Source organism: Lissotriton helveticus, chromosome 4_1 (assembly GCF_964261635.1).
Source record: "Lissotriton helveticus chromosome 4_1, aLisHel1.1, whole genome shotgun sequence".
Taxonomy (NCBI): domain Eukaryota; kingdom Metazoa; phylum Chordata; class Amphibia; order Caudata; family Salamandridae; genus Lissotriton; species Lissotriton helveticus.
The window spans coordinates 99,914,584-99,932,307 of NC_136063.1; the positions used below are offsets into that span (position 1 = coordinate 99,914,584).

At 44.0% G+C, this 17,724-nt stretch overlaps 1 protein-coding gene across 1 annotated transcript in view; it reads left to right on the forward strand.

The window, feature by feature from the left end:
* The window catches only part of LOC144827949 (uncharacterized), a 253,438-nt gene extending 240,590 nt beyond the window's left edge, over positions 1-12,848 (forward strand). The window contains 2 exon segments of the mRNA XM_078686112.1: positions 7,432-7,521; positions 10,673-12,848. Of these exon segments, the coding sequence (XP_078542238.1) occupies positions 7,432-7,521; positions 10,673-11,825 (1,243 nt within the window). The 3' untranslated portion in view covers positions 11,826-12,848.
* Positions 12,849-17,724: the final 4,876 nt, after the last annotated feature.

Sequence of the window (17,724 nt, forward strand, 5' to 3'; positions counted from 1 at the left end):
GGGGACATATTAGTGGAAAATACAGTTAATACAAGATACCTTTAGAATTTCTCCTCCGGTAAAGGTGAATAATATGTGATAATGGTATCTGCGGATGGTTTTTACTACATATCATTCTTCTAACCATATTCTTCTGCTCACACCAGTTACGGCTGGTCCTGCTTGAAGGGAACTGAGCAGGCAAAATAGTGGCTGAATCGAAATCTGCTCCTGATTCAAACTTATGGCAGCCCTCTAATTGAGGCTGCTTGGGTTTTGTAGAATTCCTGCTGTGTGCAATAAAGACTAATTTCCCATATATAATGTAAGCCAACTTCGCTAACTAACACAAAGCATTAAGAAATGTCGTACAACATCATCACTAAACGCACTCCTGGTGAAGTAACTAAGCCTTCAGTAGAAACTGTTTGTGGCACTATCTTAAGAAAAACTGGTAATATGTGTTTTTTTCTGTCCTCCATTAGATTTAGTCAAAGTACACATTACAATTTTCAATATTAAAGAAAAAAAATGTTTTAGTTCAAAGTAGTTGTAAATAGGCGACAACTCTTTTAATACACTTATTGGTACATTCCTCTGAAATATGAACACCAGTGATTTGTAAAGCAAAGCACGGAAGGGGACCAAGTGAACATATTTAAGTTCACATTTCAATTTGCTGATTAAAAAGTCTTACTTGTTTAACAGGCAGGACTCATACTTACAGTAAATTAGAAGTGCTTTGACTGCATTTATTCACATTGGCGGCGGGAGCTCCTCCTCCAAAGGTGTTGTACGTTAAACAGTGCTCTAGCACCGCTTTACTCTTCACAGGTGCTAACTCGTCATGGAGTGCTGCATTCATGAACACATAAGCAGGACACCTCCCCTAAGGCCTTTGATGGTGCCCCCATCACTTCACTCTATGTGTTAGGGGTGCCGTTTATGTGCAGTGCCATCCTATCTGCATGTGTCATGAGTGTGCAAGAGCACCCAAGAGCACATCTTAGAGGGAACACAGGTCACAATACTGGCAGGTAGCATCCATTTTATAGCATTTGAATCCAAAGCACATTAATTGAAACAACACGATCCGAATAGCTCCAGATGGTAGAGGAAATGTTATGTTATGTTAACCTTCATTTATAGCGCGCACGGCTACTCGGAAGTGTCCCAGCGCTAAAGCCAAATGGTGGAGACAGAAGGGAATTGACCCGGTTGGAAGATTACTTGAATAACAAAGTTTTAGAATGTTTTTAAACAGCCTGGGGTTACCGATGTTTTGAAGTTAAAGGGCAAGGCATTCCAAGCCATGGCCGCTCTGACAGAGAGGGAGCTACCTCCCATTCTAGCCAGGCGGTACCTAGGTACGACTGCAAGGCATTGGCCTGTAGAGCGTAAATGTCTGGGCGGCACATAGAACGTGAAGCGTCTCCTAAGATACTGAGGCCCTGCCTTGTAGAGAGCACCGTGGGCCAGTCTAAGAGCCTTAAAAAAAAATCAGTTGGTCGACCGGGAACCAGTGCAGATCCCCTAGAGTCTGCCTTATGCTAGACCTGCCAGGATTACCCAGTAAAGCTCTCGCCGTCGCGTTCTGGACAATCTGCAGCTTTTTAAGGTGATATGCCGGTAGACCAATGTACAAAGCATTGGCATAGTCCAGACATGAAAGGATGAGAGCACGGGTCACCATTTCTTTAGCTACTTTGGGGAAGAGGGGCAGGAACTTCTTTAAGCGTTTCAGTGTGCCAAAGCAAACACCGGATAGTTTATTGATCTGCGGCAGAAATCTTAATTCCTCACTGAACTGAAACCCCAGATATTTTGTGCGGGCTCCCCTTAGAGTTAGGCAAGGGGTAACTCACCGGCCAGATGTCCTCTCTGAAATGCGGGGGAAGGATCAATGGAGGAGCACCTCCGATTTCTCCTCATTGCATTTCAGTTGGGCCTGCGCTAACCATTTGAAAACTTCTGCAAGACAATTTTTGGCAATGGTCGGAGAGAAATGAGTTTTCGTCCACGTGAAAAGGAGCTGGGTATCATCAGGCTATGATCTTAGCACCCAGATCCTCCACCAGGTAAATTAGGGGTGTCATATAGACATTAAACACAAGAGGGCTCAGTGTTGAGCCCTGAGGGACCCCCTGTAGTCAGACTTCTTGGTGTTGAGGAGAAAGGAGGCAGCCATACTTTCTGTATTCTATTGGCTAGAAAGGATTTAATCCACTCCCACACCTTACCAGAGATGCCGATATGAGACAACCCTGCCAAAAGTTGGCGGTGTGGCACGGTGTCAAACGTGACAGAGAGGTCTAACAGCACCAGAGCCACTATGCCGCCGGCATCCAGGCACTCTCTAATAGCCTAAGCCACCTCAACCAAGACCGTCTCGATGCTATGAGAGGCCCTGAAACCCGACTAGGCGGGGTGGAGGGCGCAGGAAGTCTCAAACTCAGAGAGCTGCTTGTGAGCGGCCTTCTCACACACCTTAGCCACAGCCGGGAGGATTGAAATTGGGTGGTAACTAGCTGGTGTAGCGGGATTTAATGAAGGTTTTTTCAGCAGGGAGAGGAGTTTTGCTGGTTTCCACTCAGGCGGGACCGTGGCGGCCAGGAGGGACAGATTGACAATTTTGTTGACTTCCGGGTTAACTACGTCCGCAACTGCCGCCAGTAACCTTGCTCGGCAGGGATCCGTAGGAGAGCTTGATTTAAGCGATTTAAGTATTGCCGGAGTATCTGACAGCGGGATGGGAGTAAATGTAGTCAAACACGGGTGGACTGGATCAGAGTCTACGGCTGTCTGATGCGAATAGATTGCCTGCATTTGAATAGCAGTCCCAAAGCTATCCTGTATGGCTTGAATGTTATCCATAAAAAATCCTGAAAGCTGCTCACGCCAGTCGTTCGAGACGGGCAAAGCCATCTGTTCAGCGCATGGATTCAGGAAGCTTTGAACGATTGCAAATATTTACTTTGAATTATTTTTTGATTGGGCACTGTGGTCTGCAAAAAAGTGGCCTTTGGCTAGCTTGACCATGGTGTAATAGATGTTCTGAGCCTTCCTGAGAGCTATTTTGGCTAGCGGACAATAGGCCTGTCTCCAACAGTGCTCAAGCTTTTTACAGGACTTTTTTTTAGTTCTTTTAATTCCTTTGAAAACCAGGGTTGGAACGGGGATTTTCTCGCTCTTTTATGACCCAGAGGTGCGGAGAAATGCTCCACTGCTCTGGCCAGCCAAGTAATAAATTAGCCAACTGCTTCCAACAGACCCCCAAAGGTACCCGGGTGGGTATTTGCCAGGACTCTGCCCAAGGCAGCAGGCTCAATGCGAGGAGGGGCTCTAGCCTTCAAAGACTTCGTAGAAGAATGGGATGGCTTAATGGTCCAAGAGAGTTGAATCAAAAAAGGATCAGGCCAAGAGACAGGGAGATGATCTTGAACAGCTTAAGGGAAGTTGGAACATACCCCATCAATGGTATGTCCCCCACTGTGGGAAGGGGAGTTGATCCAGTGGGTCAATTGGGCAAGATCCAGGGACTCATTAAGGAAAGGTGTGTCGGAAGCCTCTCTACAGCCAAAGTGAGTATTGAAGTCACCGAGCAGTAGATAATTAGAATAGTGTAGGGCTCTAGGCACGATGGTTCATCAAAAGCTTTTAGCAAAGAGTTTGGGGGCCCAGGGGGACTATATAACAGCGTGGCTCCCAGTAAAAAACGCAGAGAAATAGTAAGGGAGAAGTCCAGCGCTTTCCCCTCCCTAAAATCCTGCGACTGTCCCTGAGTAAGAGACCAATTTTCCCTGAAGACTACCGCAACCCCTCCTCCTCTGCCTGTTTTGACATCGCCACTCGTAATTGTATACCCTGCAGGGATAGCCAGGGCGATGACCCCTCTTTAAGGCACATTGAAGCATCGAACATCTAGTTTCTAAACAATAAGGCCAGAACCTCTCTGCGATCAAGCAGTTGGCTTCAGCAGAAAACACAGTTAATAAAGGAAACCAGTTTGAGCGCCAACCCCATGTACTATCTGTACCCTAACTCCAGTAGATAGTCGAATTGGGCTATGGCTTCAGCTTCCGGCTACTCCCATTGATATTGTCAGTCATGTTCCTAGTTCTGATTAATATCCCAAACATCCTGACCACCTTTCAGAATCTACATGTTAGATGAACTTTACCATGACCTCTGCTTACAACACTAATAAGCTTTCTTGTTTGATAAATTTAAAGTACTAGCCAAGCCTAATCTATGTAATCCAGCACTCTACATTGTTAGCAAGCTGTCAGTTAGCACTATAAAGCCCAAAATAAATCAGATCTCAGATGTGTGTGTGGGTGATGATCTTTCACCAGGATGTGCTATGTATCCACTTCTCTAGCCCAGCCTTGGGTAATATATTGGTCACATTGTAGCACCAGTAAGTATTCTGAGAAAGCTCTACTGAACATAGAGCTGTGTTGAAGACTCCATTCTCCGGGACTAGACTCAAAGTAGCACACAACGTGAACACCGTAACAGTAAAAGGGCAGTCACACAAAGTTGTGCATAGCATGCCAACCACCTTAGGAGGTGAATGATGTAGTACAGAAGTCTGTGCCAACAATCCAGGTGAACAAGGGGAGACAACCACCTTAGGGAAATCAAGACTTGAATATGCTGCTCTTTTGGCCCTCAAACTGGTGGAAACAATTTGAAACTGCATTGGAATATGAGTATCTACATAGTTCAACAAACAAAGCAATACTAGTATCCTTAAACCACGTAATCCCTTTAGTTTAGCTTCATATTACCTATTACAGATTTTAAATACTGAATACAGGATTCTCAGTAAAATCTTAGCACACAGACTACTACCCTTTTTACCCACTTTAATACATGAGGACCAAAATGGTTTCATCCCTCTTAAAACATCTCTGAATATTAGAGGCCTCTATTGTATTATGGAAAAGGCTCCTGGGCTTTGGCCATGCATAGCCGGTGTGGCCTTGAAGACAGTGCTTGACATATAACGTGTGCTATAAGTCAAAGTACTGGGAAAATGGGTGAATGGCTAATGTTCCACTGGATCAATATCCTCCATGCAAGGCCAACGACCAGCGTTAAATCACACAATTCATATCTGCATTGTATCAAGTGGGGATTGGAACCTGGCTGGGTGCCCCTCTCGCTCCTGCTCTTCTCCCTAGCCATTGGACCATAGCAGTTTTGGGAGAAGACTAGGCAAATCAACTAGAAGATGATAATCATGCAATGTCATTATATGTACATAACATGGTACTTTATTTTGGAATATTCAAGAGAATCTCTCTACTATTTCTAATAGTCTCAGCTCCTTCAAAGAAGTATCAAGCCTGGAATTTAATTAGAGCAAATTCTGCATATTATCAACATCCTTTACACTACCACAGTGAAGAGTTATTCTAGGTGACAGGAGATGCAATAGGCAAGAGTTATCTCCTGATAATTAGGTGTCTAATATATCAACTGAAGAGTGATTTATTGGTGAACAATTTAGGATCCACGGTTCATACACAGATCTCAGGCTGCATTCTCCTGCACATTCCCTTTGTCTGCAATGAGCCTTGTAGCTCCCTATATCCAAAATGATTAGGCTACCACGTCTTCTTTGCACTTTTATTAATCTTCCTTCCTTGCTCCTCAAACAATTTGTTTGTAAACTTGAGTCTATGCTGAGTGGTCTGATATGGGGTTTTAACAGAAGACGAGTGGCATTAGCAGAATTAAAACTGCCAACGGATAAGGGAGGATCAAGCCCCGCTTTTTGAAACTTTTTATCCAGAAGCCAAGCTCCAATAGGTGACTTACTGGTTAGTAGAGAGTCACTCAGATCCAGGGGTGTGGAATTTAATAAAATATCTACTTGTCCATGGGACTGGTAACTTTATAAACCTACTTGTCCTGTACAAAATCCACTTGTCCTTTTGGTGCCATGTAGTGCACCGTCAAATAATGGCAGCACTCATTATAGAAGAGCTCGGATAATAGCCTCTCTGGTTATGTCAGGCTCATAGCATAGAAGGATTTGAATACTAGTGATTTCCTTATTTTGTCTCTTTTCTGCAGATCTACCCATTCATTCACCAACTGATATCTAGCATTTCACCTATACATTGGCCTCCATTCATTCTTTCACCAGCCTTTCTCCATTCTCTTTGTAAATCCATCCATCTGCTCATCCATATCTACCGATCCATCCCCAAACTTATCCATCTCAGCCATCTGTCCATCCTTTCGCTCACCCATTCTTCCGCTCATCCATCAATTTACCGTTTCACTCATCCATCCTTTCACTTACTGATCCGTCCACCCTGCAACCCATCTATCTTTTCACCCTTTTCTTCATCAATACATCCATCGTCCTTCCACCATCCCTGTCACTCATCCCTCCTTTCACTCATTCATCCATCTAGCAAGCCACGCTAACATTCATACACTCTCATCTATCCACCCTTTCACCCACACATCCATCCTTTTACTCACTCACCCCTACACGTTAATTATGGGCCTTTGTCTGCCGAGTTGCAGAGAGAAGAGGCTCATCAAGAGTTCAACCCCCGCTGTAACTGCTAAAGTGAGTGTTTCAGGACACCCCTGGCCAAACCTATCCTTCCAGCTCCAAATCTATCATTCAAACGCCTCCATCCCTCCTCCCTTCCTTCAACTCATCCATCCATCATTTCGCTCATCCATCCACTTTCACCCCCTCCATCCATCCTTTCACTCATATCCATCCACTTTCACTCATCCCTCCCATCAGCCATCCTTTTGCTCCTCCATCTTTCATCCCTCCATCTTCCTTTCCACTCATATCCATCCACCCTTTCACTCATCTCTCCATCCACCGTTTCACTTAACTATCCACCCATCAATCTATCCATCCGTCGACCCATCAATCTATTTATTCTTCCACCTATCTATCCTTCCACCCAGCCATCCATCCACCCACTCCATCAGCCATTCATCCACTCTCTCTCATCCATCAATTCACCCTTTCATTCAACCATCCACTTTCATCTCAACCATTCATTCACCCTTTCACTCGTCCATCCTTACATCCATCCTTTCTCTCATCCATCCACGTCCACCCCTTCCATCCATTCCTTCATCCTTGCAATCATCCATTCATCCTTGCAATCATCCATTCATCCTTGCACTCATCCATTCATCCTTTCACTCATCCATCCATTCTTTCACTCATCCATCCTTTCACACATCCATCCTTACATTCATTATTTCACTCACCCATCCACTTTCACCCCTTCCATCCTTCCATCCATCCTTTCACTCGTCAATCCATTCATTCATCATTGCACACATCCATCTATTCTTTCACTCATCCATCCTTACATCCATCCTTTCACTCATTCATCCATGTATATATCCAAGCACCCTTTCATGTCAATTATGAACCTTTGTCTTGACCTGCAGAAAGAAGTGGCCCCTTGAGAACTCCACAGCTGCTGTAGCTGCTGTAGCTGCTACAGCAGCGTGTTCAGGTGCTCCTAGTGAATGCACAAAGTGAGATGAGAGGCCCAGTGCAAGGAGAGAAATGAGGCTGTGCCTGAGGATTGCTTGAATTTCTCATGGGGAAACTAATGAGCTGTAAGGAAAGCCCTGGATGAGGTAAGATACGAGAGGCCAAGGGGAGCGGGTCAGGTCAGTCAGACGGGGCAGCAGAGGGGGTGGGGTGGGGTTAGCAAGTACATGCACCAGGTGAATCATAAGGTGTACAGGCAAAGGAAAGTGCAAATGAGGGTTGCGCAGGGGCTGCACGAGAAGGGAAAGCATGGGCTTTACTGTAGGCCCCCGGAGGCAAGGGTGAGGAGGGATCTTGGGCCGATTTGAAGCTCCAGGGTGAAGCACAGAATGAAAGGCAGGGGGTCACAAGGTTAAAGTCAGAGGCGTCTCGTGCTCGAAGAAAATGAAAGGACCCGCAAACCACACCAGTGCTCGGGGAGAAAGACAAAAGACTCTTTCCTGGCGGTGCTGTGGATGTTTTATATGGAGCTGCAACTTTGTGCTCATCTCCATCATGATGATGTTCTGCTCCGGGGAAGTGCAGGCGCCAGCTTTTGCATTGACCCTTTCACTGCCAATAAACTGCTCGGAGCTCCTTATTAACTGGCTGTGACCAAAAGGGTTGAACAGGCTGCAGCTGTGTATCGGATTACCGTAAGACTTTCTACTTGTCCTTTGGACAAGTTAGAAATTAAAACCTCTTGTCCTTGTAAGGAATCTAGATGTCTCGGGCGTCGGGAGATAGGAATTCCCCACCCCTGCAGATCAATATGGTTATACTCCTGTGCGGTAATGAAATGGCCACTTTCAACTTATTTTATAGTGCCTTGACTGCCAAAGGCCTTTCTGTCCTAGCACGCACAGCGCTGGGTTGTTTGACATGGTGAATGAACAAAAACAGTGGAGTTAAGCCATATGCACCTGTGAATCCTCTTAAGCCGCTCCATACATAAGATGGAATACTTCTTGCAAAGGACTTGACGCAATGGAAAATGGCAGGCTTCACACAAATAGGTGACCTGTCCATATAAGAAAGAGATAAGAGGACTGTCCTATGGCCAATTCCTAATGTATGTGAGAAGAAATAATGCAGTTAAAAGGCAATAGGATACCATCCTGGAGCTTGCCTTATTACAAACACTACACACAAAGGGAGATGTCAGACCTCTGGTCTCCTGGTTCTATTAAGCAATACTGGAACATTCAGATATACCTCTCGTCCCACTTAGGGGTACATGGGAGCCCGACATAGAGTGTGCATTCAGTGACACTCAATGGCAATATTGCCAAGATATCCCAGAATTCCCAATTCATTTTTACAATCTAAAATATTACCTCACCCAGCAGAAAATGAACAAGATAATTCCGAACCCCTTTTCGGAAAGGCCACATTAGCTTGAGATGCACCCTGGCTTCAGACCCTGACTATAGGACTGCCCTTCTACAAGCAGATGCTTGTATTCTTGGGTTATTCCGGAGACCTAAATGGGCAAATGTGGCTTTGAGATTTATTGATTTGGCATTCATAATAGGGTAAGAGAGCTACTACCCTACTTTCAAAGACCCCAGGTTTCGTCTGATTAGTTTCGGAGATGCGGAGGGCCTTACACTACAGAGAGTAAAGGCTGAGATTGAGGAACCAGCCTATGGCACCACAGTGGAATGAGATATTACAATTATTCAAGATGATAATAAAGATGATCCCAGGCCCCTATGATATACATACTTTACAAATACAAATGCTCATAGATCAAAGCCTAATCGGTTTGTAAATGTAAACTATGTATGACTTCTGGATTGGATGCAAACTCGAATACATGTTTAATTTGGTCTAAATACAGTGTAGATGCATAGGTCAGTCTACTGAGGATCAAACAACTTGGTTATTAAATATCTTCAGACACTAATCCGGATTAATATGGGTCCACTCAGAGCGAAGAGGGAGTAGGGTGTAAATGTTTTAAAGCTGTATACAGTTTGTGCTTTGATATTTAAAAAAACAGATCTAGCCTATGGAATAATGCTGGATTCAGGTTTAAATGCAATCGTGATTTAAGCCACTTGCTTGCAAGAAAACAAGACCTAAATACACTGCTGCCATTAATGTATCTATGTTGACCTTTGCAATGAATGAAATCAATTAAATATTTAACTCACAGCTCCACATATAAGGGACAATATCAACCCTTCTCTGCAGTCTCCTGTTCTGCCTTGGCCCAACACATTCATAATCTCCCATTCCTGTACAAGAATATGGCACCATTGACATCTTCCATGTATGTCACAGTCCGGTCCACTGGAATTAAGCGCCAAAGGAGGACCAAATTATTGAGCAGTGTTTACTAAATTATGTGGGAAGAAAATTTAAATTATGCTGCATGGTGCAGCACATTATAGTATCAGCTCATTGTTTTGTCACTTTTTTTTTTTTTACATTAACACTGTCTGGACAAAGGGTTCACCTTATTCGTACTAACACCTAAATGCAGCTATAAGCAACTGAAAAGTGAACAGTCAACCTTTGTGAAGTGCCTTACACTGGACAGCAGCAAGCATTGCTGCATCTTTTTGTAACTTGATCTGTTTGAGCTAGGAACAAAATGTAATTTTGTGTTTCAAATCTGCAAATTATGGAGGATATGATGGATTATGTGGCAAATGCGACAAATCCATAATTATAGGAAAACGCTGTGGCTGCAGAATCACATAATTCTAGTGGGTTAGACATAGAACATCAACAGGGTATACATGTTGCACTATTCTCTTTCCATACCAGGGAGAGAAAAGTAACATGGGTCACTGCACTCTGGAACAATACAGATATGTATACTTTTACACTCTTTTGAAGAAATTAAAGACATGAGTATTTTTGTGTATAAGTGAACACCAGACCCCTTTTAACCACACATTTACAATTACTTTTCTTCTCTTTCACAGTCTGAAAGGTTGCTGATGAACAGGCCTGCTGTACAATATGATGTGCTAACCACAGCACGCCTTCTGTAGCGGAGCAAGGAAAAAAGAATCATACCCACAGCAAGGAGTATGAGGAAACACTTGAAGATAAGATCTCTATTCACATCGTAGTGCCAGTTAACCTTTACCCCCAGCTTGAATAAGTTCACATGTTAGAGAATTATCTCTAAATACTTATACTAGCGGATGGAAAACCATCTCTGATTGTGTCTCTTTGTTATACTGGGGCGGAAACTCATATGGATTGCATGGAGAGTGTTACTCAAAGTTCACAGCTATTCAAGCATGAAAGATTTAAGCCCATAAAGAGGCAGTACCAATGTACAGAGTGTGAGAAAAACTTTGCTCACAAGTCTTCTTTATTAAAACATGAAAGAAACCACACTGGTGAGAAACCGTATCAGAATATGGACTGTGGAAAAAGCTTCACTCAGAAGTCTTCTTTATTAAATCATCAAAAAATCCATACTATTGAGAAACTGTACCAGTGTACGGAATGTGGGAAGAGCTTCACTGAAAAGTCATATCTGAGAAAGCATCACAAAATCCATACTCGGGAAAAACCATACCAGTGCACAGAGTGCCAGAAAAACTTCACCTATCAAAAAGGGTTGTTATATCATCAAAAGATCCATTCTGGGAAGAAACCATACCAATGTGAAATGTGTGAGAAGAGCTTCAGTAAAAGGGGACATCTTACCCGGCATTGTCGAGTCCATACTGGAGAAAAAACATACAAATGTATTGAGTGTGAAAAAAGCTTCAGTCAGAGGGGTAATCTATATGCTCATCAGAGGATCCATACTGGTGAAAAACCATATCAGTGTCCTGAGTGCCAGAAAAGCTTCTCTTTTCTGTCATCTTTGGTACTGCATCATAGAATCCATACTGGGGAGAAACCGTACCAATGTACTAAGTGTGACAAATGCTTCAGTGGTAATTCAGCTTTAACACAGCATGAGAAAATTCATACTAGGGTAAAATCACACAAGTGTACTGAGTGCGACGAAAGCTTCAGTCTGCCCTCTCATCTCCAATCACATCTGATCACCCATTTTAGGGAGAAGCCTTATCAGTGTTCAAAGTGTGAGAAAACGTTTATTAAAAGGTCACATCTGGTTCGTCATCAGAGAATCCATACTGGGGAGAAACCATACCAGTGCGATGAGTGCATGAAAAACTTTAGTCGCTGCTCAACTCTTTTTAGGCATCAGAGAATCCATACCGGGGAGAAACCATACCAGTGTAGTGTGTGTGAGAAAAGATTCAATCAGTCCTCACAGCTTTACAGGCATCAGATGATCCATACCAGAGAAAAACGACACTAGTATACAGACAGGAAGAAAAGCTTTACTAGGGCAACTTTATTAAAACATTGATGCATCAAAACTTCTGGAATCACCCTGTTGTTTCATATTGTGGATGGTCTTATACAGTTGCCAGCCATGAAATACGGTCAGAGGATGTAGTTGGGGCACAATTCACGGTTTAAAAAGACCAGCTGCAACTTGCAATTAGCCTAAGAGTTTAGTAATGCAGAATATGAACACAACATGGAACTACTCAAGAAACTACCTTATACCCATAAGGAGATTTCCCTATCAACTTACAAGACATGTAATCCTTTGAGGAATGTGCCGGTATGATGTGTGATAATATTTACAAAGACTACATCCACATAGAACTATATCTCCTTTTTTTGTGGGTGGTTAGGAGGAGGCTTAGACTCTGGGAACTCCTCAAGCCAAACTGGCATAAACAGTTCACTTCCAAATTAGTTGTATTACCTGTTAAGTTACTTTATTTTAATAAAATTACAAAGGTGACCTTGATATCTGAAAAACATACTCCATTCTGGGGATAAAGAAAAGTTGGACCAATCCTCTATACCAGCGGTTCTTAACCTGTTGCCATGAGGCCCCTGCGAGTCCGCGAACCCTACTCGGGGTGTCCGCGACTACTTAAAAAATAATAGATTAATAAATGATATATCAATAAAGAAGCAAAATGTAAATTAGAAAATGTAATATTCTGGAAATGTGAAGGTTAACCCGGCACTTCCACAAAACGGGCGGGGCCGCGTCGGCCATTGGCCGATGGCAGCACTGGGGAGGTAGTGCTGCCGTTGGCCAATGGCCGACGGCAGCATGGATGGGGTTACATTTGGAGGCTATAAATTAAGTTGTACTCCGATTGATTTGTGTGAGCAGTGCAAGTACATTAAACAAATTATAGTATGGACGATGGGCAGCCTCAATTGAACTTTAAAAAGCTCCAACCTTCGCATTAAAATTAACATTTACATTTGTTTGCGAATTTAATAAATGATTTCATCATTTGTGGTTTAATTTGACAAATGCTTGTTTCTGTAATTTTGTTTATTTTTGCAGCTCAAATCATTGAAATTGCTTTGGCAGAGATCCCTGGATTCCAATAATAATTCATTGGGGTCCTTGGATTCCAATAATGATTAAGTGGTGATCCCCAGATTCCAGTAAAGGTAAAATGGGAGTCAACAGAAATCAAAAGGTTAAGATTCACTGCTCTATACAGATAATTAAAACAACAGCATAAGTTTTTTTGGGTTTTTTTGTGTCCTCATTTGCCTTACTCCCACTCAAGAAAAAGAGAAAGAAGTAAACCTCCAATTTTTATTTCATGTCCTGCTGATTTTACTGCCATCAGTCAGAGACATTTAATTACTCAGAGGAGGACCGTGGGAAAGAGATTTATACTCCAGCTAGGATTTTACAAATCCTGCCGGACCAGATTCCTGGAAGACCCTTTATGGTAGTCCGAGGAGTGTCAAAGGCATAATCATAGGACCCGGGAAAAAAAACCACAAAAAAAACCCCGGACTCCTACCTCCACGACTTCAATAGATCCCAAAATGCCACATTTTTCTTATTGCAGGATCTAGCCATATCCACCTTGGACACTTCATACAATGATGTCAACCATTCTGAGTGGGTCGGTGGTATGGACTCTACCCAATATTTACATATTTGCCTTCTTGCAAGAAGAATTGCGTAGAAGAGTAAGGATCTTGCAGGGCCCCTGATGTTGTCTTCAAGACCAAAAATAATTAGCTGTAAACTGATAGTCAAAGGGACCCTCAGGATGGATTCCATGGATGCTATGACTTTGTCCCAGAAATCGGATAGGCAGGGGCAGTCTTTAAACATATGTATATCCGATGCTTCTAGGAGTCCTCATTTCTTGCACGCTTTACCGGGTTGGAATTTCGATAGTCTGAGCGAGGAGAGGTAGGCCCTATGAGCTGTAAAGATGTGATTACGCCTCAGCCAAGCAGGGTTGACAATTTTAAACAGGGTGTTAAATGATTCCATCCATAACGACTCGCATTGAGTGTTCATCTGCTGTCCCCATAAGTCGTCCGCTAGTTTAAATTCACCATCTGCTTCCTCTACAATAGCCCAATACACATAGAGACCTGCCTTCTCCCTACCGGCTTTGTCACGAGCTGCTCTTCTAGGTTACTGTCCCACCCTGAAAGCCCGGTACTCTTAGCCTGTGACTGGACCCAACTATTCAATTGAATATATTAAAATTTGGAGAGACCAGGCCCTACCAGCTCATGCAGATTTTCCCGGGAAGGCAGGGCACCTCCATCCAACAAGTCTCCCCACATCATTAATCCAGAATCTCTCAGTGGCGTGCTCAGACTGTCTGGGAGGCATGCAGGAGTACCCGGGGAATCCCATAATGGAGCCCTTTTGGAAAAATAGCCCAGTCCTACTCTCCTTCTTATTGCAGCCCAAGTATTGGCTATTAACGGAAGGATTTTCAATTTGACTTTTTTAAAGAATTTTTGGTCTCTGAACTTGTACATAAAACCATCTTCCGGCAGATCTGATCCCCTTAGCATAGCCCGGAACAGTTCTCCCACAGTTGTACTAGTAGGCGTCTTCAGCGGCATTCGTGAATGAGATAACTGAAATGCCCATGCATAATATTGCAAGTCGGGCATTGTCAGTCCCCCCTTCTCCCTCTTTCGCCTAATCTTCCAAGCTAACCTGGTAGATCTATGCTTCCAAATAAATGAATTCAACAACAGCATAAGTTATTCCATTGCGAATTATCTTGCCATTCTCACTTGAAAATAACATGACTGACTCATTTTTGGGTGATTCCTCAATATAGCTTACAAATGCTGACTGTTTGATCCAGATAATTCTAGGTCAGTCTTCCCATAAACCACTGTGTGCAAGACCCAAGATAAGTTCTGCTAGTTGTGAAATAGAGTTCAAACAATCATTTTTTGTCCAACTAAAGTTGCTCCGAATTAAACTGAGAAAACCAACTGGGGAAACAGATGATCCAGTACTGCACAACCAGCTGGGAATATGACTTTTTAAGTAGTTCTGACTATCCTCTGTGTTGAAAAATGTCCCTCTCTGATGGCTCACCTCAAACATTCCTTCTCCTGTTAATCTGACCATGTATTTTTTGCCTCTAGGACGCTAACCCCTTTACAACTGCTAACCAGTGCTAACGTACACGTGCTGTCTCCTCTAAAAATGGAAAAATTGGCTCATACCCAGTTGGCATATTTAAGTCCCTAGTAAAGTGCACTACATGTGCGCAGGGCCTGTAAATTAATTGCTACTAGTGGGCCTCCAGCACTGCTTGTGTCACCCACTTAAGTAGCCATCTAACCATGAATCAAGCCTGCCATTGCACTCCCTGTTTGTGTGGTTTACTGCAACTTCAACTTGGTATTTAAAACTACTTGCCAAGCCTAAAACACCGCTTTTATTACATATGTCACCCGTGAGGAAGTCCCTAAATAGTCTGTCTCCTTCAAGGTAGGCCCTAGGTAGTCCTAAGGGCACTTGTACGTAAAAGGTAGGACATGTACTTTTATGTTTGGATGTCCTGGTAGTTACAGCCTGTTTCATTTTTCACTACTGTGAGGTCTACTCATAGGCTAGCAATGGGATTCCTTAATACACCTTTAAGCTGTAATTCCTGATCAGTGAGGAGTAGCTTTTTCATATGTTTGGAATGGTCGTGATAAATCCTCTTTACTGGTGAAGTAAGATTTAACATTACTGTTTTAGAAATGCCACTTTTACAAAGTGGACATTTTTCTGATCTCAGCTCCTTTGTGCCTTACAGCCTGTCTCCAATACACGTCTGTGCTGGGTGACAGCTACACTTTGTGCATTCCCTTTAGACAGCCACAAACACAGGAAGGTGAGACTCATCTGCATTCTAATGGGTCTTCCTGGGCTGGGAGGAATGGGAGTTGACACTTATACTTTAATAGATAGTGTCCCATCTGCACACATAGCACAGATTTACCCCCCACAGCTAGCATGTCAGACAGGACTGGGTTGAAAGGGATCCTTGTGTACTTCAGAGAGCTGCTTTGAAGTCACACCTTACATCAAAGGCACTTTTAGGTATAAGTACTAGGTCTCTGACCCCCTGAAAGCAGTCAGTTTTGAACTTCTGTCAGAAGGACTGCTGTGCTGCTCTAAGGACTCAACTGAACTGCTTTTCTGAAAAGACTGCTTTTCTGCTTGTTGCCCTGCTTCCTGCTGCTCCCTTACTCTGCTGAAGGAGAGCTGAACTCTACCTTCCCTCCAGGTGATCTCCAAGGGCTTGCTGGCTTGTTTTCTGAAGTCTCAGGGATGCAAAAGACTTCCTGCAATCTTGCTGGTGCTGTTGGTCTGTGCGTTTTGTGAGTCCTACCCTTGCCTGAGGTGCCTTCTCGAAGTTCTGGGCCTCAGAAGTAGGTTCTACAGCAGTTGGGTTCCAACTCAATGCATTATCACCACTGCGCTGATCAGAAGCGACGCAGCGCCCTTCGACACCGACACAGTTCTGATTTGGAGACTGCCCTGTACGGCTCTAAGATGATGCAGGATCTGACTGCGAGGCTCGACTTCGGCTCATTGACCCGATTGCGCAGTTTGACACATCGCCGATCCAAGGTCCTGACTGTGAGACTTAACTGCGAGTTATCAACCCACCTGCGTGAAGCGGAACCGACGCATTGCCTTCACTGTGTGTAAAGATCAGCGCATTCCGTTGCTTGCAACCAAGAAAGGTACTATGTTCACCGGAGTCTGCGTTGGTTCTTTAGCCAGCATGTGCTTCTATGTGGTCGGCCCGAACTTTGACTTTGCCTCAGTCCAGCGCGATCTAAAGTAACCCTTTCTTGCTCTAAGCTCTTTACTGCATTTATTTCTTCAAAATTCAATATCTCAACTTCTCCATGTTGGATTTTTAGGGCTCGCCTATTAATATCCCGCAGGGATATAATAGGCGAGCCCTATTGGGGTGAAACCAAGAGCTAAACTAAGCTCTCAATCAAAAAGGCGTTTTCATCAAGTGCACGTCCTCGTGCACGAGCTTGCCCGAGCCTTCCAGCTGTATTTCTCCTCCCCTTACCATTTGCTCCTGCCTCCAAGAGCTTCCCCCCCCCCACTGCTTCACATTTCATGTGCCGCCAGTAGCTCTTTAAAGGTATCCGCTCCGCCCCCTGCTGCATCAAAGGCTTTCTCCCCTCTCCCTGTGCTCCCCCTCCCCAGCCCTCACACTCGTGCTCCGAGGCCTCTAGACCCCTCCCCCCATCTCTCCTCCCAGCACGTTTATCCCACTTCCTGCTTCGCCACCTCTTTTTCTTCTTCACTTACTCCCATCCGCGCTTCTATCCTTCCATCTTTGCCTTGTACCCACTCACGGCAAACATAGTCAGGCTTGGCACACAGACAGCAGTGCCATGTGGAATCTCTACCTCTCGAGCTGGCACCCACACCTCAGCCACCATCAGGTCCATGAAAGGGCATCTCCTGTCTTCCTTCCTTACCTCTCCAGTTCCCTTCTTTCATTCCATGATCCCTTGCTTCCACCCATCGCACTCCATTGCGAAGGCCTCACTGCTTTTCTGAAATGCACCACCACTTGTATTGCCATCACTCAGTGGGCGCTCCTCCAGCATGCTCTGCTGTGCTAGGGTATTGTGGGGCCACCCATGTTCATTCACTGGCAGCTGTGTATTTTGAGACTTGAACCCGGTTCCCCAGCTTCACAGACGTCGGCTCCAGCCATTACGCCACATCCATTATCTTTGCCTCCCCCACTCCTTACGAGTTCTGTTTAAACTCAGTCTCCATTTTTTTTTTTTTTTAATTGTGCACTTTAATAGAGCACAAACCCAACCCGAAGGTATCAGAGCGCTTTACTCTGAGGAAT